Source organism: Mustelus asterias, chromosome 18 (assembly GCF_964213995.1).
Source record: "Mustelus asterias chromosome 18, sMusAst1.hap1.1, whole genome shotgun sequence".
Lineage (NCBI taxonomy): Eukaryota > Metazoa > Chordata > Chondrichthyes > Carcharhiniformes > Triakidae > Mustelus > Mustelus asterias.
Genome location: NC_135818.1, coordinates 83,277,773 through 83,304,776, shown reverse-complemented (window position 1 = coordinate 83,304,776; position 27,004 = coordinate 83,277,773). Strand labels below are relative to the sequence as shown.

The 27,004-nt window shown below is 43.5% G+C and overlaps 1 protein-coding gene across 1 annotated transcript in view; it reads left to right on the top strand.

Annotated features, from left to right (window-relative positions):
* Window positions 1–27,004, top strand: part of cep128 (centrosomal protein 128) — a 323,727-nt gene that overhangs the window by 7,228 nt on the left and 289,495 nt on the right. The window contains exons 4-8 of the mRNA XM_078234447.1: window positions 3,443–3,560; window positions 3,691–3,812; window positions 6,856–6,947; window positions 7,801–7,873; window positions 14,636–14,752. Of these exons, the coding sequence (XP_078090573.1) occupies window positions 3,443–3,560; window positions 3,691–3,812; window positions 6,856–6,947; window positions 7,801–7,873; window positions 14,636–14,752 (522 nt within the window). The remainder of the gene's footprint in view (window positions 1–3,442; window positions 3,561–3,690; window positions 3,813–6,855; window positions 6,948–7,800; window positions 7,874–14,635; window positions 14,753–27,004) is intronic.

The window sequence follows — 27,004 nt, the reverse complement described above, 5'->3', positions numbered from 1 at the left end:
TCTAATATTGCTTCATGGGAACTTGCCGATTAATGGCATTAGGACAAATTTAAATTTTCGTCTAATTAAGGGAAATATTGTTTAAAGGAGGGTTGTTTGATCTTGACAAGGTTGATTGATACAAATTGCAAGACAGATTTGAGAGAAAAGCTATAGTTCCTGGAATAAAAGGGGATGTAGCAGCATGGGTACTTTAAAAGAACATAGACAAGTTGGTGGAATGGGCGGACAGTTGGCAGATGAAGTTCAGTGTAGAGACATGTGAAATGATTCATTTTGGTAAGAAGAACATGGAGAGAAAATGTAAAACAAAGGGTACAACTCTAAAGGGAAGGGGCTGCAAGAGCAAAGGGACCCGAGTGTATCTGTGCATAAGTCACTGAAGGTGTTAGGGCAGGTTGAGAAAGTGGTTCATAAAACATACATATACCTGTGCTGTAATATTAGGGGCTTGGAGTGCAAGAATAAAAGGTTGCGTTGAACTTGTGTCAGATGGTAGTACAGCCTCAACTGGAGTATTGTGTCTGGGTGTCGCACATTAGGAAAAATATAATGACATTGGAGAATGCAGAAAAGATTCACGAGAATGATTCCAGGGAAGAGAAACTTCAGCTTTGAGATAGATTGGAGAAGTTAGGACTGTTTTTGTTGGCGAAAAGAACGCTGAGAGGGAATTTGACAGTGGCAAACAAAAGGATGAGTGGTCTGGACACAGTACTTAAGGAGAAACTGTTCCTACTCACAACAATAGGCTACAGATTTAAGGTAATTTGCAGAAGAGGTAAAAGAGAAATGAGAAAAACATTTTTATGCAGCGTGTGGTTAAGGTCTGGAATGCACTGCCTGAAAGTGTGGTGGATTGAGGTTCAATTGAGGTATTCAACAGGGAATTAGAAGCAGTTCAGAGAAGGTTTACTGGACTAATACCAGGAATGGGTGGGTTGTCTTATGAGGAAAGGTTGGAGAAGCTGGGTTTGTAAATCTTTAAGATCCTAAGGGGTGCTGACAGGATGGATATGGTGAGGATGTTTCCTCTTGTTGGAGACCCTAGAACTCGGCGCCACTGTTTAAAAATAAGAGTGGCTCGTAGAGGGCTGAGAGTCTTTGGAACTTGCTTCCTCAAAAGGCAGTGGAAGCAGATCTTTGAATGTTTTTAAGGCAGAGCTGGATAGATTCTTTACTAACAAGGGGGTGAAATGTTATCGAGGGTAGGCAGGAATGTGGGGTTGAAGTTAAAATCAGATCAGCCACGGCACAGCAGGCTTGAGGGGCTGAATGGCCTACCCCACTTCTAAATCGTATGTTTGTGTCTGAAAAGGAAGAATGTGCAGGATTATGGGAAGAAGCCGGAGAGAATTACACTAGTAAACTGCTCATTTGGAGAGCGGGGGCCGAATGGCTTCTCTCTGTGCTGTAAAAATGTGATTTTGCTGGAGCCTGTTCTTCATTGGCTTTCAGCATCTGCAGCCCCCATCAAGCAGAGACTTGTGAAACCTGCAGTCGGTATCTGATTCCTCATCACACAAGTTGGTATCAATTAGAAATGTCAAAGAATGGCCCCGCAGCCAGCGAGGTTTATTACTGCAGCACAGACGACTTTGATCAGTGGTATTGATGGTCAGTGGTAATTGAAGCAGCGATCTTGGTAACCTTGAAGAGAAATTGGGTCATTGTTTGAACTGGAGGAAGACATGGGGCTCTGCGGGAGAAAACGGGGCAGTGGTGATAGTTTTTGCATTGCTCCAGCAAATACCTCACCTGAGATCTAGCAGGGGTTCCCGGGGCAGTAACCTGGAGTGGAAAACCTGCAGCTACGGAGCTTGGCTATCTTGAGAGTAACCTGGGTGTTGAGACTACGTCGGTCACGCCTTTGCATCTCATCCACCAAGCTATGTGTGGAGATTGATCTGGCATCACTTTGCCTGCTTTACACTTCTGTTTGTTCACCATTGCAACTCAGCAATAGTTTTCATTCTCTTTGCCTCTATAACCCATCTTCCCATCCCATCCTCATGATGTTTCTGTATGCAGTTTTAGTATCTCTCGTAAGTGTCTTCCATTCTGATTCCACTTTATTTGTAATCGTTTTTGTTGATTGTTTCCTTTTTTTATCTTTCAATTGCTTTTTTTAAAGCTGGATTGAGATATTAGAGCAAATTAACTCACTCTTTCAAAGAGCTAGCAGAGACCAGATGGAGTGATTGGCCTCTTTCGATGCTGTATATATATTTTTTGATTCCATGGCAACATTTGTCATCTATACGCAGATTAAAATCGAATCTATTCGATCCATTAGCTGCTGCCGTGTACTCGTAAACATATTTGAATTTCAATGTTACGCTGTCCTGCCCCCTCGTACTTTATTTTATTTTTCTGTTTTGGTTTCACACCAGTATTTAATAAATATGCAAAAAGCTGTCTGACTCTGTGTGCAGGAAGACCACTTAAATTATAAAAGATTCCATTGTGCCGTGGTTCTCATATTTTGTGGCTGAGTTAAAAATGTTATGGACTGCCTTTGCTTGGCATTTGGCCACAACAGTGTGAGGGAGGTCAAACCTCAGTATGAAGAGTGAACCTACATCGCACCACCCTGCATATGAAGAAAATACTTTTGTGAACTGGCACAGTTCATTTAGTCTCAAGGATCCAGGCATTTTTTTGATGAAGCACTCCTTGCCTTTTTTATAGGTACATCCCTTTTTTGCAGAATAAAATGTCTTCTGAATCCATTATACCCAGTTTTAATGGACATTCTGGTAACTTTTATTCCGTAAAGACATTGTCTGCGTTGTGCCATCGAACAGCATAGACAAATTCTTAAGCAAGAAATTAATTGGCCCTGAAATGGCATTGATTATGTTGTAACCTTAGTTTTGTCACAAATGCACTTTTACAGATGCACCATAGAAAGCATTCTTTCTGGGTGTATCAGCTTGGTATGGCTCCTGCTCTGCCCAAGACTGCAAGGAACTACAAAAGGTCGTGAATGTAGCCCAATCCATCACGCAAACCAGCCTCCCATCCATTGACTCTGTCTACACTTCCCGCTGCCTCGGCAAAGCAGCCAGCATAATTAAGGACCCCACGCACCCTGGACATTCTCTCTTCCACCTTCTTCCTTCGGGAAAAAGATACAAATATTTGAGGTCACGAACCAACCGACTCAAGAACAGCTTCTTCCCTGCTGCTGTCAGATTTTTGAATGGACCTACCTTGCATTGAGTTGATCTTTCTCTACACCCTAGCAATGATTGTAACACTACATTCTGCACTCTCTCGTTTCCTTCTCTATGAATGGTATGCTTTGTCTGTATAGCGCGCAAGAAACAATACATTTCACTGTATGTTAATACATGTGACAATAAATCAAATCAAAATGGGGAAAGGCTACTGATAATTCTACCTAAATTTTCCGTTTTGCTTTTTTGGAAATTTGAAGCTACGAGATGATTTGGAACAATCCATTGATGAGTTGCGAAGTCAGCGATTGAGCAGGCATTCTGGACATTCCATGCCTTCTCTTCATACAAGTGACCTTCAAGGTAGCTCAGCAACAGGTAAGAAATTTCAAGTCCTTTTTTTTTTGCACCTTTATTTATCTTTGAATGCTTTACAACTTTTATAACATTCTAACTGCTAATTGAACATGCGTGATGGAGTAAACCTCGCCTGATTTTGTGCTTTCAGAAAGTCGTCGATACCGTCCTACCTCACCCCTGAGGGACCCTGGAGGGTACCTAGGGACAGACCGTAGAAGATCCAGATCTGCCACTGTGAGATTTGTAGATGAGCTGGAGCCACTCAATCAAGTATGTTAAAATGTAGAATAAATAAACATTGATAAAATATAACTCTGCCCATCTACAGCATCTTTCTGTAGAAATTTAGACATCCCTGACCTGGTATGATTCAAGATGGTGCCGGAACGTGGTGACTACTTGTGAGCTGTCCCCAGCATACTCTCTAATTCTATCTTTTACTCTCATTCTATCCTTTTAAAACTGTACTTTAACTTTTATAAACTTGCTACTCCCTAGCTATGACTGTAACATTACATTCTGTACCTTTCCTTTTCCCCAATGTACTCTATGTACAGTATGCTTTGTCTGTATAGCGCACAAGAAACAATACTTTTCACTGTATACCAATACATGTGACAATAATAAATCAAATCAAATCTCAGCAGCTTTTTGCCTCTGTTTTCTCTTGATTCAGTGCTTTTAATTTTCTTCAACTTGGTACTACACTTGCTCTACCTCAGCATCCAGGGCCCCAAGCATTTTGTCCAAGTTGAATAGCGATTTGTGTGCCCTTCTTTCCACTTAGTATGCTGTGTTCGCTACTCACATTGTGGCCTGCTGTACTCTTGGAACAGAATGTAGATTGAGTGACAGCTCTGTGGGCAACCCCCATTCAGTATAATTAGAACCATGAGCTTCCTGTCACGTGCCAGTTTAACCATGCTGACCTCTTGGTGCCCGGCTTGCTGCAGTCTTCTAATGAAGCCTGAAGAACAGCACCTCGTCTTTCGATTCCCCACTTTGCAGCCTTCTGGACTCAACGTCAGCTTCAATAATTTCACATCAGACCCCATCTTTTTGGATGGCAGCCGCTGATGGTTCTGCTTTTCCTGTTTAAGTTTCCAGATCCATATTTTGTTTCTTGTCCCATTTAACATCTTCCTGTGCCTTGCACCATCATATCTTTTGTTATTTAATCTCTGCTGCATTGTGTCATATCAGAAACTTTTATTTCTTCCCCCACCTCTTCTCCCTCCCTCCTGTATTTGTAAAAATCCTGCTTATTAACTCTGTCTCCACAGATGCTGTCAGACCTGCTGAGTACTTATTTCCAGCATTTTCTGTTTTTATTTCAGATTTCCAGCATTCACAGCATTAATTATGCACAATTGTAGAGTCTTTAGCCACTTTGTACTGTCAGCCTATTATCTAAGATATGCCAGTTGTGGGTAAATAATGTCACTGTTAAGACTCCCATCTTCAAGGTGATGTTTATATTGTGAGTTGTCTGGATCCCATATCCAATATTTGGATTATTGCAAAGTTTATTAGTGGGGCAGCACGGTGCCACTGCTGCTTCATTGCCAGGGACCCGGGTTCAATTGCGGCCTCGGATCATTGTCGGTGTGGAGTTTGCACATTCTCCCCGTGTCGGCATGGGTTTCCTCCGGGTGCTGCAGTTTCCACCCGCACTCCAAAGATGTGCGGGTTAGGTTGATTGGCCATGCTAAATTGTCCCTTGGTGTCAGGGGACTTGTAGGGTAAATATGTTGGGTTGAGGGGATGGGGTCTGGGTGGGATTGTGGTCGGTGCAGACTTGATGGACCAACCGGCCTCCTTCTGCACTGTAGGGATTCTATGAAGTAGGCTTACATTAACACTGCAATGAAGTTACTGTGAAAATCCCCGAGTTGCCACACTCTGATGCCTGTTCTGATACACTGTTCTGAAACATTCTGAGGTTCTGTAAGGCAGTATAGAAATTCAAGTTATGAATAAGTGAAACAGGGAAGGAACAACACTTGTCTGTTTTGCATTAAGAATTGGAAATTGTGGAAATGCTCTGCAGGTCAGGCAGCATCTGTGAGAGAGAGAAACAGTTAACACTTCAGGTCGATGACCATCCGTCAGAACGGCCGGCACGGTGGCACAGTGGTTAGCACTGCTGCCTCACAGCGCCAGGGACCTGGGTTCGATTCCCGGCTTGGGTCACTGTCTGTGTGGAATTTGCATGTTCTCCCCGTGTCTGTGTGGATTTCGTCCCACAGTCCAAAGATGTGTGGGTTAGGTGGATTGGCCATGCTAAATTGCCCTTAGCGTCAGGGGCACCAGCTAGAGTAAATGCATGGAGTTATGAGGATAGGGCCTGGGTGGGATTGTGCTTGGTGCAGATTCGATGGGCCGAATGGCTTCCTTCTCCACTGTAGAATCCTATAACTTGGATCAGCGATGTGAAACGTTGGCCCTGTTTCTCTTTCTACAGATACTGCAAGATCCTCAGCATTTCCAGTGTTTTTCTGTTTTTATTTTAGATTTACACCATCTGCAGTATTTTGCTCTTGTACTTGCATCTTTTGACTGCTTGGCTTGGTGGTAGTATTTGCACTTCAGTCAAAAGGTTATGGTTTTGTCGCATGGATATCTAAACAGATGTCTCAATTCAGTATTCGTTCTCCACTTTAAGTGCTCCTTTCAGATGAGATGTTGAACCGACGCTTTGTCTACCTGTTCAGGTGTGAGCTATCCAGGGCTTCTGGTTCCTGCCCTGTGCCTTGGTCTTTGCCCTGTGACTGCCCTTTTGGTAGCTATAGCGTAAGAAAGGCTGTTGAGTTCCATCTTTTACCCTTAAGGGAATGTGCAGAATGGAATCTTAAATTGTGGCAGATTCTGTCGGAGCTTTTTGGACTTTAGTTATTGGGCTGTGCCCAGATGGGAGAATGTGCACAGCTATTGGCAATTATAGACTTAGCACCCTCCACACCTTTGAATTTTTTAGTAGTTTGATTTAAACACACTGATTAAAGCATAGCAATGAGTTTCTACATTTGTCAGACACCTAGCTATTCAAAATCTAAGCCTAGTCTCTCCTATTCATATTTAGGAATCAGCAGCATCCACTGTCACTCCTCAATTCAATGGAGATTCCCATTTCCTTCCAGCTTCTGTGCAGCACCAGACAAAAATCAGCATCTCGACAGAGTGTTCCTGATTGTGTTTTTTTAAAAAAAAGCAGCGATGAAAGAGCAACCGATCTTATTTTAACATCAGAAATAATTCTGTATTTGGCAGTGTTTAACTGCGATCCAAATAAGACTTCTGTCTTTTCCTGCAGGTACACACATTACATCGGTCACTAAGAGATCTAAGGAGCGACCAGTTGCGTCTTGGAGATGAATTTGATGAGGAAATAGTAAAGAGGAATAGGTATAGATGTCTTTATTTCCCCCCCCCCCCTTGGGTACCCTTTATTGGCATGCATGCTTGAGAAGCGAGAGTTGGTAGTCTCCACGCAATTATTGACTTATCCAAACTGTTGTGGATTAGAGCTGCAACTTAGGGTGCATGTATTTCATCCTATGGCCTTCTTTCACCATTGGCCACGCAAAATGTCCATCTTTACAGTGCACCGCCTTCCCATCGCATTTGGACAGTTGATTGGATGATTCTTGCCCATCATTCTAATCAACGTTTTGTCCCTATCTTCAATATTTCCTTAATTAATCAACACAATGTTCAAAGAAGGTTGAAGCACACAGATTTTCTTAATGCACTCTCTCTGGATGCTCACAACAATGACCTGGAGTTTACTCTTTAATTCATGGAGTGGGGTCTTAATTTGTTGGAATTGGCTTCCTGCCGCTGTTGCGTTGCTGATTCCTGTGACAATGTGTCCCTGGGAAAGTTGCCTGGAGATGGGTCAGCATCAGGGGGCCGCCTCGACATGCAACAATCTGAATTTCCTGGCCGCTGTGAGGCTGGGAAAATTCAGCACAGCTTAATCAGCTGTTCACAGCAGGCTGTGTTGAATGCATTGAGTAAATCTGATGTTTTTTGATGATCAACCTTGTCGTTTCTTTCTCTTGGTTCAGTCCTGGTGACTCCCACGATGGAATCAGTCTCCTCTGGCAAGACTGAGGCAGGAAATGATCATTAGTTTTGCATTGTGAGAAGTCAAGTCTGAGGGCGGATGGTTTGGTGTGAAGGAGGGGTGGATTTCGGGTTTTTCGTCAGGTTTGCCTTCAGCGTAGATGAAATGTAAATCTGTTTTCTAAAACAGGACTGATGTGGAGACGCGAAAAACTGTGAACTCTTTATCAGAGAAACTCCGAGACATGTCCAGAACAGAAACGGTAAGTTTCTAGAAGTACGTTTGGTTAAAATATAATTTTGCTTAGATTGAAAAGGAGCAAAGCAGGCGATCATGCTGTGTTGTGGAAGTGATTTTGATGTATTTATTTAACCAAAGTAAGTAAATGTCCTTTCATTCACCCCAATATTATTACTCTCTTAATATTTTGAAATTGAACATAAGCCAGCTCGCTACGGGTAGAGTAACAGACAGGTTTCGCAACGTGGTTAGATGCATTGGCCATGTTTAAATTCTCCCTCTGTGTACCCAAACAGGCGCTGGAGTGTGGCAACTAGGGGATTTTCACAGTAACTTCATTGCAATGTTAATGTAAGCCCACTGGTGACACTAATAAACTTTAATAAATCTTCAAGGATGAAGATTGATCACGGGCGGAAGAGTGCTTGGCACTGGAATTCCAACAGTCTCTGCAGGACAAAAGTATCTTGGTGGAATAACAGAAGCTTTTCTGCCTTTAATTACATGTTAAAGAGAATGATGGGAATGTAAACAAAGCCACATGTTTGCCACATGAATAACTCCTTCAAGAACTACTTTCATCCCTTTTGCGTAGGTGTTAAATGTTGCTGTTCCATCGTTGTTATTTTTGGTAGTTGCTTTTTTTAGGACTACCTGGATCGGTACTGCGATAAATCTCAAGCAATGAGAGTCAAAATATACCAGATAATTCTAATTAACTTTAGATCCTCATCAAAGAGCTATTTGGAAATTCTCCACCTCCCTAACTGAGGAAATGCTAGATGCCTGAATTTGGCATGCTGGGAAAAATAAATAAAGTAATGTAACCTCTATCAGTCCCCCATATAAACTGTTGATGGAACGCCTTAACCACTTGCCAAGTGTCTGAGAAAGTCAGCCTAGAAAACCGTCAACTGTCATTTCTTTATTTACAGCCATATGAAAATGCAATTACTGTCGTAATATTGAACTGTGAGAATCTGCAATGTATTGAAGCAGATATGAACTTGAGGATTTAATCTGCAGTTATGAAGGCAGTTCAACTTATTCTGTTATCATTCTCAGACTGCTGGTGTTGTTGGTAATGGCTGGCATTCATTGCTTGCCCCAGTGCTCTGACTGGGTGATGGCAGGCTCTCTTCTCTCGCAGTTTGGCGGGCCTCCCCCGGGGATTCTTGGATTTGTTTCCAGGAGGTCGGCACGATGCATCTCAGTCTGTCATTCTTCGTTTAATGATGCCTAATTAATTCTTAAAATCAGGTGTTTATTGCTTGCTGTTGGAACACCTAATTAAGGCAAGAGATAAATTGATTCCCGATTTGAGAAGGTGTTTGAAATTTTGAAGGATATTTGCAAGATTGAATTTAAAGCCTCTTCAAGCTCATTACAAGTTTGGGGGAAGCAGAAGCCACTGTAAGCTATCGGTAGGACTTAAGGACGTGCGACTTGTTGTAAAAATAAATAAAGGTAGCAAATTCCGCATTCCAGAGGGTTGGTCGTTCTTTATCTCTTTCCCGAATTTGCAAGGCCAGGATTTTTTGGATGACTGGGGTTTCCAGCTGCCCTGCAACCACGTAATGGCCCAAGGGGAGGTTGGTGGAGAGGCTAGGGAGAGGGAGCACCCATTGCAGGAGAGGGGTTGGGAGGGGGAAACAACAGACTTTGTGGATGGGGGGGGGGGGGAATTGGCAGACCTTGTAGATTGCGGGGGGGAGGGGCAGCAGAACTTATGGATGGTGGGAGGTTGGTTTGCGCTTGTGTTGATGGAGGCACCCTCACCACCCAAGCCTGAGCCAGGGTCTTTTCTGGACCTCCCCCTGGACCTGAACTCCTCCCGTCAGCCTGAAAATTGTGGTCATGCGTGAAAGGGCCCTTGATTGGCATTAATTAGCCAGTTAAGGGCCTCGATTGGGGTGCGAGTGGGCTGGCCTAGGCCTTGCCTCTCCCACTGTAAAGTTGTGGCGTGATCGGGACAAGTGGGAGCCCAGTGGAATGCCATTTGAAGAATTTTATGCCCCCCTCCCCACCGCCCTGCAGGGGCTCGTAAATCCCTGCCTGTGGAGTACCGAAAGAACCCACGGAAGTGAGGAGGCCATTCAATTCCCTGGAGCTGTCCCCACTATTCACTTAGTTAATGGCTGATCTGAATCTTTACTCCATTTGCTGTCCTTGCTTCCTTTATCCTTAACTAGCAAAACATTATCTTTCTTTGCTTTGAAGTTTTCAGTTAATGTTCGTCTTTTTGTGGGGAGAGCCACATTTTGCTCGAGTGTTCTTGCGACATTTTAAAATTATCCTCCCTTGTTCTGGACTCCACCACTGGAGGAACTAGTTTCTCTCTATCTCAGATCCTTGTGCGGGTTCTTCAAAAGAGACATCCAATTAGTCTACTCTCCGCTCCTTCTCTGTAGCCTCGTAAATTTTTTCTTTTGAAGGATATATCCATACCTTTTGAAAGTTACTAATGAGATTGTTTCAGGAACTGTATTCCATTTCATACCTCAATGCATTTAAAAAATCTAATTTACCCCACCCCCTCCTTGCCAGTTATCTTAAACTATGTTCTCTGATTACTGATCCTCCTTCCTTTGGAAATAATTCAGCCGCTATCAAAATCTTTCATAGCTTCAACACCAAAGTCTCTCCTTAACCTTCCCATCCCAAAGGAGAACAGCTCTCGCTTCTCTGCATAATTGCCTCTGCTAAAACCAGACTTGCATTTTTAGCATCTATCTGCACTGATTAAAGTTTGAGCGGTATTTTTTGTGAAGTAAAGAGACATCCAAGGCACTTTTCTTTGCTGCTTTGTTCTTAAGTCTTCCAACAAAAGTACCGTTCCAGTATTGAGTGAAGATTAAGGAGAACATCACAATGCCGGAGGAAAGCATGTCCTAGAGGAGTCATGGACATGATCTATTTGGTTAGAGCTAAGAAACAATAGAGGTACCATTGCAATACTGGGTGTCTTCAAAAGGCTGGTGGGTAGAATATAGAGGGATAAATTTGCTGGGAAAATAGAGGTGCAAAGCCGTAATAATGGGTGACTTTTAATTATCCTAAAGTAGCCTGAGATAGTAATAGTGTAAAGACCCAAGAAGAGCAAGAGTTTCTGAAGTGTCTTCAGGAAAATTTTCTTTATCAGTATGTTTCAGTCCAACAAGGAAGAAGGTATTACTGGATCTGGTTCTGTGGAATGAGATGGGCAATGTGTATCAAATGTTAGCTGGGGAAGATTTAGGAGGCGGTGACCATAGCATCGTAAAGTTTTGGTTAGCCGCGGAGAAATTGAGATTAAAAATTAATTAATTGGGACAGGGTCAATTTTAAACCGGTGGCAACAGATCCGGTGCAGGTAAATTAGGATTAACGATTGGCAGGTAAAGATGTGATTGAACGATGGGCTGTCTTTAATTTAAAGAGGGGGGATAGTTGAGGTACTTTCCAATGTGGGTGAAAGGATAATCAAATCTAGATCTCCCTGGGCGACGAAAGAAATGGAGAGTAGGATGAGGTTGAAAAACGGTCAATGTGACAAATGTAAAGTTGATGACAGGTGTGAGAACCAGGCTGAATATAGAATGTTCAGAGTGGAATTGGGGAAAAAAAATGAGAAGCAAAGAGAGAGCATGAGAAGAGATTGGCAGCTAACATAAAAGCAAATCTTAGCACTGGATCTTTGAGGTGGTTAGCTTGAGTTGGGCAATTTCCTGACTTGGTAGACCTGTCTTGCTATAAATCTTCACTGTGGAGGTGGGGGTGAGATTAAGTTGGACTCACTGACCCCAGAAGCAAATCATAGAATCCCTACAGTGCAGAAGGAGGCCATTCGGCCCATCATGTCTGCACCGATGACAATCCCACCCAGATCCTAGCCCTGTAACCCCCACATATTGACCCTGCTAGGGTCCTTGACATTAAGGGGCAATTTAGCATGGCCAGTCAACCTAACCCGCACATCTTTGGACTGTGGGAGGAAACCGGAGCACCCGGGGGAAACCCACACAGGCACAGGGAGGACATGCAAACTCCACACAGACAGTGACCTGAGGCTGGAATTGAACCTGAGTCCCTGGCGCTGTGAGGCAGCAGTGCTAACCACTGAGCCACCGTGCCGCCCGGCAGGGATTTATTAAAGGCAAATCGAGTTTAACTAGATTGAGTTTTTTTGGATAGATTTCCAGTTTACTCTTCCAAATCCCATACCTGTGTTAATATTAACGTTATTCTTGTGGGATGGTGAAATTTAATGCAGAGAAATGTGAAGTGATGCATTTTAGCAGGGAAAGACAAGGATAAAGGGTATAATTCTAAAGGAATAGAGGAACCTCAGGGAGTATGTGTGTACAAGTTGCTGAAGGTGGCAGGGCAGGTTGAGAAAGTGGTTAGTATAGCATCCTGGGTGTTATCAATAGATATGTAGTGTACAAAAGCAGGAAAGTTGTTATGAACCTTTATAAAGTTCAACTTCAGTTGTAATGTTGTGTCAAATTCTGGGCAAGTTTAAGGAATAGGGGGTTAGTTATCTAGAGTGTGATGCAGAATAACATCAATGGCGTGAGTTCAATGCCTCTACTGGCTGTGGTAGTTCATGGCGGTCTGTCCCCTTGTGCTTGTGGAGTGATGCTTCTCAAACTATATCACCAATTGTCTCTCTCATGGAAAGAGACGTCCACGGTGCCTTGTGGCCCTCGGCTAATTACCTTTACCAAAGGGAGGATGTGAATGCATTAGAGATTTAATCGAAGTGCTCAAAATCATGAGGGATATCATCAAGAGTCCAGATTTTGAGCACCCCAATTAAAGTTTGTCTTCCAGGAGAATTGAGAATCAGAAGAGTCCAACTTAAGGTGAATGAGAAATGAACCAAAGTTGACGTGAGGAAAAACCTTTTTATACAGCAAGTGGTTAGGACCTGGCATGCACTGCCTGTGTGTGTGCACTGGAGGTAAATTCAATCATGGCTTTCAAAAGATAATTGGATAATTCTTCTGAAGAGGAAAAAATGGTGTAGTATCATGGGGAAAGGGCAGTGGAGTGGACTGGCTGAGTTGCCTTCGTAGAGCTGGCATGGACATGACGAACAGAATGGCCTCCTGCTCTGTGACCATTCTGTATAGCTCTCTGCTGCCATCAAGTGAGAGAAAGAAAGTATTGCGATATTATATTATTTCACACTTCTGGAACATATGGGCATTTTATGCTGATTTTTCCAGGATCAATTCTGTGTGAGAATATTTAGCAGTTTGATGTTGTACTTTGTGTGGTTAAGCATGTACGCGATAAAAAGAATATATATATCTCCATAATCACTGCTTCCAAAATGTATCAGTGAATAAGGGGTGTATCAGACGTGCATTGTTGATCTTCTAAAAGAAGTAGACGACAAAGCGATCACCTAGGGAATTAGAATAGTTGATGTGAATTTGTTCCCCCTTCCTTATCTCTCTGCTTGGATGCTAATGATCCATTTTAGCCATTTTCTTTTCTGTTCTACGTTCCACGAATTTCACTATGGATATTTCCTATCTTCCTAAGTTTACTCTAATAAATCTTGTACCTGTGTTAATATTGACATTACTCTTGTGCTATGATACAAGTTAGCAGAGCCCAAGTAGTCTCTCTTTTCCTGGTTATTAAGGTGTTGTAGTTGGTTTCTGATGCAGTAAGTAATCTGACAGTGACCTGAATGGCACTGCACGTTCACCCTTCCCTTTAGATCCTTGGACTGTCTATTCCACTTTTTGGATGTTGAAACTTTTCTGATTGTATTGTGGTTGCTCGCTGTCTTTCTTGCTGAAGCAATAACTCCTCTGAACCACCTGGCACGGTGGTTAGCACTGCTGCCTCACAGAGCCAGGGACCCGGATTCGATTCCCGGCTTGGGTCACTGTCTGTGTAGAGTCTGCACATTCTCCCCGTGTCTGCATGGGTTTCCTCCGGGTGCTCCGGTTTCCTCCAACAGTCCGAAAGACGTGCTGGTTAGGTGCATTGGCCGTGCTAAATTCTCCCTCAATGCACCTGAACAGGCGCCGGAGTGTAGCGACTAGGGATTTTCACAGTAACTTCATTGCAGTGTTAATGTAAACCCACTTGTGACACTAATAAATAAACTTTTGAGATGGCAGGCAGTCGAGGTTGGCGCCTTGTGTTCTTACTAATTTTCACCCATGTTGCTCTTACCATTTCTTTTACAATTGCGAATATCGACCTCTTCTGCAGTGGATGTCTTTTTATTAGAACAGTACAGCACAGAACAGGCCCTTCGGCCCACGATGTTGGGCTGAGCTTTATCTGAAATCAAGCTATCCCACTCCCTATCATCCTGGTGTGCTCCATGTGCCTATCCAATAACCGCTTAAATGTTCCTAAAGTGTCTGACTCCACTATCACTGCAGGCAGTCCATTCCACACCCCAACCACTCTCTGCGTAAAGAACCTACCTCTGATATCCTTCCTGTATCTCCCACCATGACTTGACCCTGACTAAATGCGATTCCCCCTCCCACTCCGTTTCACCCATCTGAAAACATCCTGTACTTCTGTCCAGTCTCCTGCCTGTCCCACACTCGCAGTCAGGTTGCAGACTGCAAAGATCTCCAGGCTGTGCATTTGATGGAAACTGAGGGGCAGGCATTGTGTTCGAGAAGTGTTGGTACCAAATGAGAATCGCTTCTGATGAATTTAATTTTCTGGCACAGTAATAACTGGCCTTTTGCCAGCATTACATACAAACTGAAATTTTCCTGGTCCCTCACTTAACGTGCTCTGCGCTCTCTGTACAAAGGTTTCAGAAAGAGTTGAAAGACGCCTGCAGGAAATTGAAAAAGAAATGCGGACTGAACGTGAATCGGCAGAACGTCGGCAGGACCAGCTTGGACATATGACAGTACAACTGAAGGAGGTGAGACATCTTCTCCGACATGTAATTGGAGACTTGAATCATTGGTCGCTGGGTCTTCCATAAAAGTAACTGATAGTTCCAGTTATTTTAGTTTCAAGTAAACTTGAGAATCTCCAGGCAAAACTGCGGGGAAAGGGTTCAAATGCCAAGGGTCACCAGCGTGGAAACTAGGAAGTAAAGTCTAATCTTTTCACTCCGAAGGGGAACACGTGGAATGAGTTACGGTGACATTTTCTTAAAGGAGACATTAGGAGAGGATATTTTGAAGTAAAAATTGGTGGCAACTGATGGGATGTCTGTCACACCCAACTTTCCTTTCCATTGCCTTCATGGACAGGAAGGTTTGGTGATGTGTAAACCGAAGCCTGCACACCATGGCACCATGTTGAACATCCTGCCCAAAATTGGATTCCAGAAGCATTAGATGGATTTTTCCCTAAACTGAGGGATCGAGACACATTATCAGCTGTAGAAGAATGTTCCAACTTGCTGCCACTTCCATGATAACTGAATTCGTTTAGCCTTTTTGAAAAGGATTGCTTTTTATTTTTCATTATGCCTATTTTCCTTTGTCCTGGGTAATGCTGCCGTTGTATTCCGCTCTATATTGAAAATTAAGATCAAACTGCTTGTTTTTTTCTCTTAATCTTTCATTGGATGTGGCAAGGTCAGCATTTGTTGCCCTTCCCTAATTGCCCTTGAATTGAATGGCTTGTTGGGCCATTTCAGAAGGGGGGGTTAAGAGTCAACCACATTGCTGTGGGTCTGGAGTCACATGTAGACCAGACCAGGTAAGGACGGCAGATTTCCTTCCCTAAAGGACATGAGCAAACTCGATGGGTTTTTATGACAATTGACAATGGTTTCATGGCCACCATTAGACTTTTAATTCAAAATTTTCTGATAAATATTAAAAACCTCCTAAATAAAATCGGTGTCCTTTTACCCAGTGCCTTTCAAAGCCTCAGGATACCCAAAGCCGTTAAGGTGCATTTGAGGCACAGTGACTGTTGGGTAGACAAAATCAGCCATCAGTTTGTGTGCATTGTGGTCCCACAAAGAACATCGTGATGAATGAATAGTCAATCAAAGCTGAGGGATACCCTTGTTGGACACGAAAACTCCTCACTCCTACGGGATGCGTCATGGAATGTATTATGTTTCAGCGATCAGGGGAGCAACGCCTCTGATAATCTCATGGCCATAGCCTTGAGAAGAGCAGATCATAGATATTTTGGCAGCTGCATAAATTCTGAATTTTGATTTTCAATTTTTAACATAAGTTAGATGTTTTTGTTTTCCAGATGCTACTACAGGATTTATCCCACTTTTAAACAGCTTTATTGAAAACATAAGATTGCTGGCCAAATGCAGGTTAAAAACAGGAATATATCCTGTATCGAATTGATATAGATGTTCTTGGGATGTTGGTCATGCCCCATTGCCGAGATGGTGATAAGATTCAGTATGTGAAATAACTCCTCAGGCCGGTGAACCTTCATCAGATTCCCATTATTTATAGTAAGAAGTCTCACAACATCAGGTTAAAGTCCAACAGGTTTACTTGGAATCACGAGCTTTCGGTGACTCATCTGACGAAGGAGCAACGCTCCAAAAGCTCGTGATTCCAAATAAACCTGTTGGACTTTAACCTGGTGTTGTGAGACTTCCTACTATGCCCACCCCAGTCCAACGCCGGCATCTCCACATCACCGTTATTTATAAGCACTGTTCCACTCCTGGAGTGCTTCGGGTACAAAGTCAGAATCCGGAGTGCCAGTGGGCCTGACACACTCATATTTATAGATTGCTAAGACTCCCTGATTGGACAGGCCGCAATCGGGGAGCTCATACTCCAAGAGGCCAACCTCATGGGCCTCGCTGAACTCATTACGGTATGTAATGTGTCATGAGTGGGGCTGAATGGCTCGAGGAATCTTGTCCCTTCCCAACATTGAGGTTAATTTAAAAAATGCGCCTTTAGTAGTCACTGTTTCAGATATTTAGCTTAAAAATGTAACTTCCACAGTTTGGCTTGTAATGGGACAAAGCAAATCTGTTAAAACGTACTGATGCGTTTACCTTCCAGATTTTGGAGAGGTGGACAAGTTTAAAGCAAGTTATTGTACGCTTGCCTGCATTCACATTTCTTATTTTGGCTTTTTTTTTTGCTGCTTTGTAATTTCTCTGGCAGGTTGGATTCCTGGACCAGTCTGATATTACTGGCTGTTAAATCAGCTGTTTCTTTACTGTTCTGACCTGCGAGGGGAATTTATGCTCCAGCACAGATTTCTGCACTGGTGTGTGAGCTAGATTTGTTTAAGTGTACAGATTTTCTGGAGACAGCAATGACTTATGACAAGCTCTCGGTGTTGTCACTACTCCGTGCAACTGGTTAGGATCATTTTTGATGTGCACAGGTCTCTTGATACTCAAAAGAAATGGCACACCCAATTGTTCAGGAGAAACTGAAAGTGGTTTCGAAAAATTTCTTTAACGTATTAAATGTGTGCATTAAGAGATTGACATCAGCAGAGGGGTCGCAGGGGGTGATTCATCAAATATTCGTCCCTTTTGAAGATGTGACTCGTTATAGAGATAGATCTGACCAGCTGGTTTGAGAAAACATTTAAAGAGTCACGTGTGCAGCATGGTGGCACAGTGGTTAGCTTCACAGCACCAGGGACCAGAGTTCAATTCCGGCCTTGGGTGACTGTGTGGGGTTTGCACGTTCTCCCTGTGTCTGTGTGGCTTTCCTCTGGGTGCTCTGGTTTCCTCCCACAGTCCAAAGCTGTGCAGGATAGATGTATTAGCCATGGTATATGTGTGGAATTACAGGGATAGGGTGAGGGAGAGGGCCTGGGTAAGATACTCTGTCAGAGAGTTGATGCAGACCCGATGAGCTGGATCATAGAATCCCTACAGTACAGGAGGAGGCCATTTGGCCCATCGAGTCTGTACTGACCACAATCCCACCCAGGCCCAATCCTGTAACCGTGCACATTTACTCTGCTAATCCCCCTGACACCAAGGTCAATTTAACATGGCCAGTCAACCTAACCCGCACATCTTTTGGCTGTGGGAGAACCCGGACAAAACCTACACAGACATGGGGAGACAGTGCAAACTCCACACAGACACTGAAGGTTCACACAGAATGGCCTCCTTCTGCACTGTAGGGATTCTATGTAATGGTAAACCTCAAATCTGTAACATAGCTCTGTAAGCATCATCAGAGTGGTGACCGCCTTACACTTAATAGTACCTTCAATGCAAGGACATTCCTCAACACGTTAATTATCAGAGAGTGAGGAATGGAGGAGGATGAGTTGTGCAAACGACCAAAAGCAATAGATTTTGATGAGGCTTTGCAAGAGGGGAGAGAAGGTAGTAAAGGTGAGGGGTTTGTTGTCAGTCTTTGCTCAATGTTAACATCCTCAGCTTGATTGAGAAGATTGTGGGCTCATTTCTACTCCAGAGACCTATACGTATAGTAGTTTACCGGATAGCAAGAGTTTCCCCAGGTGTTTAGAAAGGAAAAAAGTGAGTGTTGCTCCTCTAGAGAGTGACAATGGGGAGCTAATTGTGGATAATAAGGAAATGACAGATGAAATGAACAAATAATTTGCTTCTGTCTTTACTACAGAGGATACAAAAAAATATTCCATAGTCATGTAGTCATAGATCATAAAATCCCTACAGTGCAGAGGGAAACCATGCAGCCCATCGAGTCTGCACCGACGACAATCTCACCCAGGCCCTATCGCCGTAACCCCACATATTTACCTTGCTTAGCCCCCTGGCACTAATGGGCAACTTAGTATGACTACTCAACCTAACTCACGCATCGTTGGAGTGTGGGAGGAAACCTACGCAGACATGGGAAGAACGTGCAGACTCCACACAGACAGTCACCCAAGGCCGGAATTGAACCCGGGTCACTGGCACTGTGAGGCAGCAGTGCTAACCACTGTGCCACCCAAACAATAGCTGTAAATCAAAAGGTGGAGGGGAGAGAGGAACTTGGAGAAATGACAATCCTTAGGGAAAAGGTAATGAGCAAACTGTTGGAGATGCAGGCAGTCAAGTCTCCAGATCCTGATGGACTTCACCCTAGGGTCTTCAAAAAGGTAACCAATGAGGTAGTAGATACGTTGGTGGCAATTTTTAAAATTAACCTCAATGTTGGGAAGGGACAAGATTCCTCGAACCATTCAGCCCTACTCATGACACCAGCAGCACATTACAAGCCGTAATGAGTTCAACAAGGCCCATGAGGTTGGCCGCTTGGAGTATGAGCTCCCTGATTGAGGCCTGCCCATATAAATATGAGTGCCAGGTCCACTGGCACTCCAGATTCTGACTTTGTACCCGAAGCACTCTAGGAGTGGAATAGTGCTTATAAATGAAGAGAACCTGATGAAGGGACACCAGCCTCTGAGGAGCTATTTCACATCCTGAATCTTATTGCCATCTCGGCAATGGGGCATGACCCACATCTCAAGAACATCTATATCAATTCGATACAGGATACATCACAGTTTTTAACCTGCATTTGGCAGGTTCTGATTCTGGAAAGGTTCCATTGGACTGGAAAGTAGGAAATATAACGCCTCTATTCAAGAAGTGAGGGAGGCAGAAAACAAGAAATTATAGGCCAATTAGCTTGATGTCTGTCAGAGGGAAGGTGTTTGAATCAATCATTAAGGAGATTATAGCTGGGCACTTGGAGAAACTCAAGGTTATCATGAAGTGTCAGAATGGTTTTGTGAAAGGGAATTCATGTTTAACAAATTTCATTGGAGTTTTTTGAAGGAGAAAGGTGCATTGTTGAAAAAGGGGAGCCTGGTGATGTGCTACGCTTGGATTACCAGAGGGCATTTGACAAGGTGCCACATCAAAAAATAAAAGTTCATGGTGTGGGTGTAGCATATTAGCATGGATAAAACATTGGCTAGTTTCTCAGAAAACAAGAGTATGCATAAATGGGTCTTTTTCTGATTGGTAGGATGTGACGAGTGGAGTCCCGCGGGGGTCTGTGCTGGGGCCTCAACCTTTTACAATTTACGTCAATGGCTGAGTTGAGGGGAGTAAAGGCTTGGTAACTAGATTTGCAGATTATACAAATATAGTGAGAAAAGTATATTGTGACGAGGTTCTAGACAGAGGTTGAGTGAGTGGGCAGACTGGCGGATGGAGTTGTTCACTTTGGCAGAAAGAATTAACGGGGTTGGAGTTTAAGAGCCGTGGGGTTATGCTGCAACTGTACAGGACCTTGGTGAGACCACATTTGGAATATTGTGTGCAGTTCTGGTCACCTCACTATAGGAAGGATGTGGAAGCGCTGGAAGGAGTGCAGAGGAGATTTACCAGGATGCTGCCTGGTTTGGAGGGTAGGTCATATGAGGAAAGGTTGAGGGAGCTAGGGCTGTTCTCTCTGGAGCGGAGGAGGCTGAGGGGAGACTTAATAGAGGTGTATAAAATGATGAAGGGGATAGATAGAGTGAACGTTCAAAGACTATTTCCTCGGGTGGATGGAGCTATTACAAGGGGGCATAACTATAGGGTTCGTGGTGGGAGATACAGGACGGATATCAGAGGTAGGTTCTTTACGCAGAGAGTGGTTGGGGTGTGGAATGGACTGCCTGCAGTGATAGTGGAGTCAGACACTTTAGAAACATTGAAGCGGTTATTGGATAGGCACATGGAGCACACCAGGATGATAGGGAGTGGGATAGCTTGATCTTGGTTTCAGATAAAGCTCGGCACAACATCGTGGGCCGAAGGGCCTGTTCTGTGCTGTACTGTTCTATGTTCTAATAAAAAAGCAGAGTATTCCTTAAATGGAGAAGAGCTGTAGAATTCTGAGGGGCAGAGGGTTCTGGGTATCCTCGTGCATTTGACACAAAATGTTAGTGTGTACGTGGTGATGATGATAGTTGCTATAGATTTTCTTTTTGGTTTAAGGGGAATGTTTTAAAATGCAGTTTGTTTCTACAAGCAGCTGATATGTTTGGGGGGAATGCAGCTCAGTTGCTGGAGAGCAGGATAATTACTCATTTTAGCCATGTAGTGTTTACTTAGGAGAGAGCTAATGGATTTTTGTTTATAGATGAAGATTTCCCCTGGGGTCTTTTGATTAGGTTGATTGACAGGGTCATGTGATGATGTGGTTAATGGGAGGAGCTAGCGGCACAGGCAGACTGTAGTCAAGCTTGAACCTCCATATTGCCCAACGTACACCTGTGCATTTTCCATTAGGAGTTCATTGGAAATGCACCAGCTGTGTAAGGTGGCTCAGCCTTGAGGGACTGAAGAGTGTTAAAAGTGGTAAAGGTAGGATGGCAGAATGTGTCAGTAGGAGAACACGGGTCAGTGCTCAGGGGGAGCAAAACTGAACAGTGGCCATGTGGGGGAGGGGTGGAGTTCTGTTGGGACAAACCAGGGGAACCAATTGACAGTAAACAAAAATTGAGGGGAGAAGGAGGGTCAGACAACACTTTAACTCCTCCTGTGGCTGAGGTCGGGAATTGAGTATTCATTCATCTGTGTTGCGACTTAGGACATTTGGTGTTCTTTGTACCTCAGCCTCTCACAATGTGGAACAACACACTGTCTGTTTTTACATTTTATTTCACCGTGGCTCAGTGGGTTGCAAGCTCATCCTGGTGGGTTCAAGTCCCACTCCCAACTCTTGAACACAAATTCTGGGATGATACTTTTCAGTGTTTTAAAAAAACAGTACTGAGGGTGGTGCTGCACTGCCTGGGGTGCATCTTACAATAGACGGCAAACCGAGGCGTCTTCTACCCTCTTGGGAGGATGTAAAAGATGCACGGGTGCTACTTCGAAGAAGGGCAGGGAATTCTCCCCAGTATCATGGCCAATATTTATCCCTCGACTGACACCTTAATAAAAAAACTGGTCATTTATTCCGTTGCTGTTGATGGGAGCTTGCTGAGTGAAAATTGGCTGCTGTATTACAACAGTGACTGCATTTCAAAAATGCTTAATTGGCTGTGCAGCATTCTGGGACGCCTGAGGTGTGGATGGCGCTATGTAAACACTCGCCTTCCTCCCATTTCTCCTTTTTCTCTTTCTTGCTTTCCTTCATGCTGACACTTGATAAGGAACACCAGCAATACAAGTTAATTGGTTTCAGTCTCTGAGCAAGGCGGTGGAAAATAAAACAGCTTTATTTGAATAGACATAGCTAATGGAGGCTATGTGGGCAGGATATTTCCTGACTAGTTCACCCGTCAGCTTTTATTAAATTGCGTCCTCATTTATGTTTTTTTAAATTAAAGATATTGTGCAAAAACAATTGAGTTTGTAATTCTGCTGAATACATTCTCTGTTTTGCCCTGTGCTTCCGCGGTGAGTAACCACCAGGGGTCAGTTTATCTTCGTTGCTGAGAGATATGTTTCCTTTGGGCTTCTGTTGATTTATTCCAGCAGTTCAATGCTCGAAAAAGAAATTATCTCATATTTTTCCGTTAATCAGTTTTTAAGCAACAGTGGGAATACCTTATAAAACTGACTTCTTGTGGGGGGGGGGAGAGAGGAAAAAACTCGGAGCGCTTGTGATGATACAGAATGCACATCAAATATGTGTGACATTAAATACAATGCCTGCGAAAGAAAATTGCAAAATTCCTTTTAAGTACTGACCCAAATCCCCAAAGCTGTTGTGGTAAAATTTTTACAATGGCGTGTAGTTTATTAAAATGTGCCGTTATTCACTATTATGCAGTTTTCAATGCAATTGCAAAGCATTAGCTATTCAATGGAGACTTGTTCAATAGCTTATTTAATGTTTATAGCTGCACAGAACAGAATATTAATCCATTATAAACCTTTAGCGCAACCGTACAATATAAAAAGCCCCAGGTACAGTATATTCTAGTAAGTGCTTTTTTATCTTTAGTTGGAATAGGAATTTATGGTCTCGTATAATGAAATTACAATAACTTTACAACCATAATGATGGGTTATTCTATTATGAAGTTTAAAAAAAAAATCCAGCAGAAAACCTTCATTTCGTTTTGAGGTAGGGTTTTAAAAGTGCCACATCTGGGAATATCTAAATGGTGAACTAATGAAAATCAGGGCTGCACAAGAGGCCGCAATTAAAGCAGCGCAGAAATCTCGGCCAGCTGTGGTGCTAGAGGAGATTACTGATAATAAGGCCATGAAGGGACTTGAGAGCAAGGATGATCATTTCAGAATAAAGCCTGTATCGGATCTGGAGCCAATGTGAGCCAGTGAGCAGAGAGGCAATGGATAAACAGGACTTGGTGTGAGTTAGGATATATAGACAGCGGTTCTCAATGAACTCAGGCTTATGGAAGGCGGGGGGGGAGCATTTGAATAGTAGCAATAATAATAATCTAGATGCAACAAAGCTATGGGTGAATGTTTCGGTACGAGATGAGTTATCTTCCAATGATGAGAAGGGAATTAAGCACTGCTTTCAGTAAGTCGTTAGACTAGCTTCTGTTCTTGCTTCATTGCACTTCCTTTCATAACTGTTGCTGAATTACTGGTCACAACGCTAACTGACCTCTGGATAAACTGGATAGCTTTGACAAAGGGTTGTCTGGTCTCGAAACATCAGCTCTTTTCTCTCCTTACAGATGCTAACAGACCTGCTGAGATTTTCCAGTATTTTCTCTTTTGCTAACTGACATCTCTTTCAGCTCTCTTTTGTTTGACCTCTTACCACCAGCAACACACACTGCATGGTTTCTAAATGACCTGTTTCTCTTGCTGGATTTACTTTTCCTGATATTTTGTTCTAATTCAGCTCTTCTTGGACTAGTGTTGATTTAATATTTTTCCCCCATTGCCATCTTGAACTCTTTAGCTGATGACTATGTTTGTTACTGTGCTGCTCTCAGGAGCCCTGGTAGCATAGGCCCTCAGAAACCAACCACCAGATTTTGCGCCATGGTATACTTCCTCAATCTTTGCCTTACAGCAACCTGGCAAGAGCGTGGCTTAAATGGAAACTCTTGGCTTTGGTGTTGTATGCTCTTGCTTTTATTTTACAGCAGCAGTTGTGACTCTGTGGCCTCCAACATCTTAGTCCTTCCCACTACAATTGTAATTAATTATTATCGCTGAAAAAAAAATGCTGATTAAGCATTTTGTATTGTAGCCAGGATTGCAGGATTACCAATCACATCAAGGAGATGACAATTTATACTGCATGCTTGATTGGTTGGCAAGTGGGCATTGGTGGAGATGTTGCCATGGAGAATGCAGCAGGGACCAGTTAACTGCCCAGCTTTTGTTCAGATTCTAACCAGGCAGGATGACTCTAGTAAAGACTCTGTGATGGAGAATGAACTAGGGAATGGCTGTCCCTCAAGCTTTCAAAAAGGTGCCTTTTCTAACTTGCAATATGTCCTGATGTGTGCAAGATGAAAAGCTTTGACAGCGTGTGTTAGGAAATAGAGTGTTAAGAAAATTGTATTGTTTTTGTGGGTGTTAGGAATAAGGTATAATTTTAAAGTTTAAGCTTACTTTATGTTTCTGGAGTTGTGTGTTAAGGAGACTGGAGTTTTAGTTTCACTTTCAAAGAAGCATCCATTTTAATTACGTTTTAAAGTAGGAAATCTATGTAATTGCCTAGCAACCTGAGACCCACAAACAGCAAAAGCAGTTTCAGTTCAGTTGGTGATTATGCTCTGAGTTGCAGGGAACAGTTTCATCTCTTTCTAACTGATTGCTGTGGGAAATAAATCTAAGAATCTTAGATATGTTGCTCTAAACTTAAAGTAACAGTGAATACAAGTGAATTCTGGATCTCATGGGAAAAACCAAGTTGTTAGCAGTCTACTGAAAGAGGGAGCTGGAGGGAACAGGTTCTAAAGGAAAGACAACAAGTCCAGGAACAAGAACAGGAATCTGAAAACAGATCCTGTTCAGTGAAGTTAAGAATGAGGAACAGAGGAAGATTCCAAGTTAAAAAGACAAAGCTGCAGGAAGCAGATGTAAAGCAGTGTAGGCTGGCAAGAAGCCAGAGATCCAAGGAGACCCAGAAGTTGGTGACTCCTTACTATTCTTCCCTTCAGTGATCACTCGCTAATGAGTACGATTGTCCACCTAAGAAACTCAGTGTTACCGTGCATGGGTTCTGTGGGTCTTTGCGAGGTTGGTGAGTCCAATCCTAGAGCTGCCTCTTCGATCACACAGTTGGTGGATGTTTCTGGGAGGTGCGTTCGGTTCTTGGACTCTGGATCGCTGGTATTCCTTTCTCCGGCTCCTTTACCGGGCCTCATCTTGTCATCAGGTCTCTTCGAAGAATTCTGAGCAAGGGTATCCCAGCTGTTGATGTCTGTGTTGCATTTCTTGAGGTAAGCCTTCAGAGTGTCTTTGAAGCACTTTATTTGTCTCTTGTTCAGGAGCCTTCCTTGAGCTAGGCAAAAAGGATTTGTTTTGACAGCCGGGACTCCTGCATCCTAAGCGCGTCGCCAGCCCGGCAGAGTTGGTTTTGGATGATCATGGTCTTGATGCTGCTGCTCTTGTCTCCTTCAAGCATGCTGATGTTAGTACGCCTGTCCTCCCAGCTGGTGCAGAGAATTTGTCTCAGGCGGCATTGATGGTAGATAGTCCAGGTTTCTGAGCCATATAGAAAAGTTGGCAGGGTTTTGTACATGAGGCCTTGTACATGAGGATCCTCATGAGACCTTGTACATGAGGATTTTAGTGTCAGCACGAATGACATGGTTGTCAAAGACCCTCGGCCTTGGGTGTCCGAAAGCAGTGCTCGCGGATTGGGTACGATGTTGGATCTCCGCGTTGATGTTAGCTTTAGATGAGAAGTGATTCCCTAGGCAGGGGAAATATTCCACATTCGGGAGGGGTCCTTCATTGATCTTGATGGAGGCAGAGACCGGATCTTGCCCTGGGACGGGTTGATAAAGGAATTGAGTCTTCTTGTGGTTGAGGGTGAGACCGATTCCACAAAGTTGTCAGGCATGGCTTGGAGAATCTCTTCTGAGAGAGCGGAGATGGTCATGTCATCCACATACTGAAGTTCCATGGGCGATGTCAGTGTCATTTTCTTGTTGAGTTTTAACCAGTTGAGGTTGAAAGGTTTTCGGTCCATCCTGTAGATGATGTCCACTCCACTGGGAAGCCCGTTCTTGAAAAGCTGAAGGATGGTGGTGATGAAGATGGAGGAAAGGGGGAGGGCGTGACACGTCCCTACTTGACTCCAATCTTGACTTTGAAGGTTTCTGTCTTATTTCTGTCAGTGAGCACTGTCACCAACATCTTGTCGAGGAGATGTCGGAGGATGTTGATGAGTTTATCTGGACAGCTGGCCTTTGACGAGGCCATAACACTTCCCGATTGACTGAGGCCATGTAGAGTGGTTGATATATTGCTCCTGGCATTTCTCTTGAAGTTGTCGAGCAGTGAAAATCATGTCCGTTGTTCCATAGTTTGGTTGGAAGCCACACTGGCTTTCCGGAAGGATTACTTCAGAGACTGGGAGATGGCAGCTAGCAGGGAATCGGGCGATGAACTTCCCGGCAATGGAGAGTAGAGGAATTCCATGGTAGTTCCCACAGTCTGCTTCGTCTCCTTTTATGAAGATGGTGGCGATGATGGCACCCCTGAGATCAGCAGGAATTTTTTCTCTATCCCAGATATCCAGGAACAGTTGATGGAGATGGCGGATAGCAGCTTCTCCTCCATGTTTGAAACTCTCTGCTTGAATTCTGTCCACTCTTGTGTTTAATTCTTCATGTGTTTAATGGTAGCTTCAAATTCATTCAGGCTTAGTGGGAGTCCAAGATCATCTCTGATGGGGAGTTGGGGGATTTCCTCAAACACGTCCTCATCGATGATTGCATCACGGGCTAGAAAGGAGTTTTTTGAAGTGTTACCTCCATCGAAGGCTGACATTTTCTCTGCCTCTCTAGAGGGTTCTGACCTTACTCTCCAGCGGTTTGAGGCCTGGCATGTTGGTCCATATATTGCCTTGGTGGCACTGAAGAAGCTCCGGGTGTCATGCTTGTCAGTGAGGAGTTGCAGCTCCTTAGCTTTCTCAGTCCATCTTTGGTTCTTGATTCCCTAGTTCTTTGTACCTCCGATTTTGTTGATTGGTGAACTCTCCTCTTTGCATTGCTGGTTATGTCATTTTGCCAGGCGCGGAGAGCTTTCCTCCTCATCGATGAGGTCTTGGATGGTATCGTCGTTCTCATCAAAGCAGTCTTGGTATTTCCTGGTCTTGTAGTT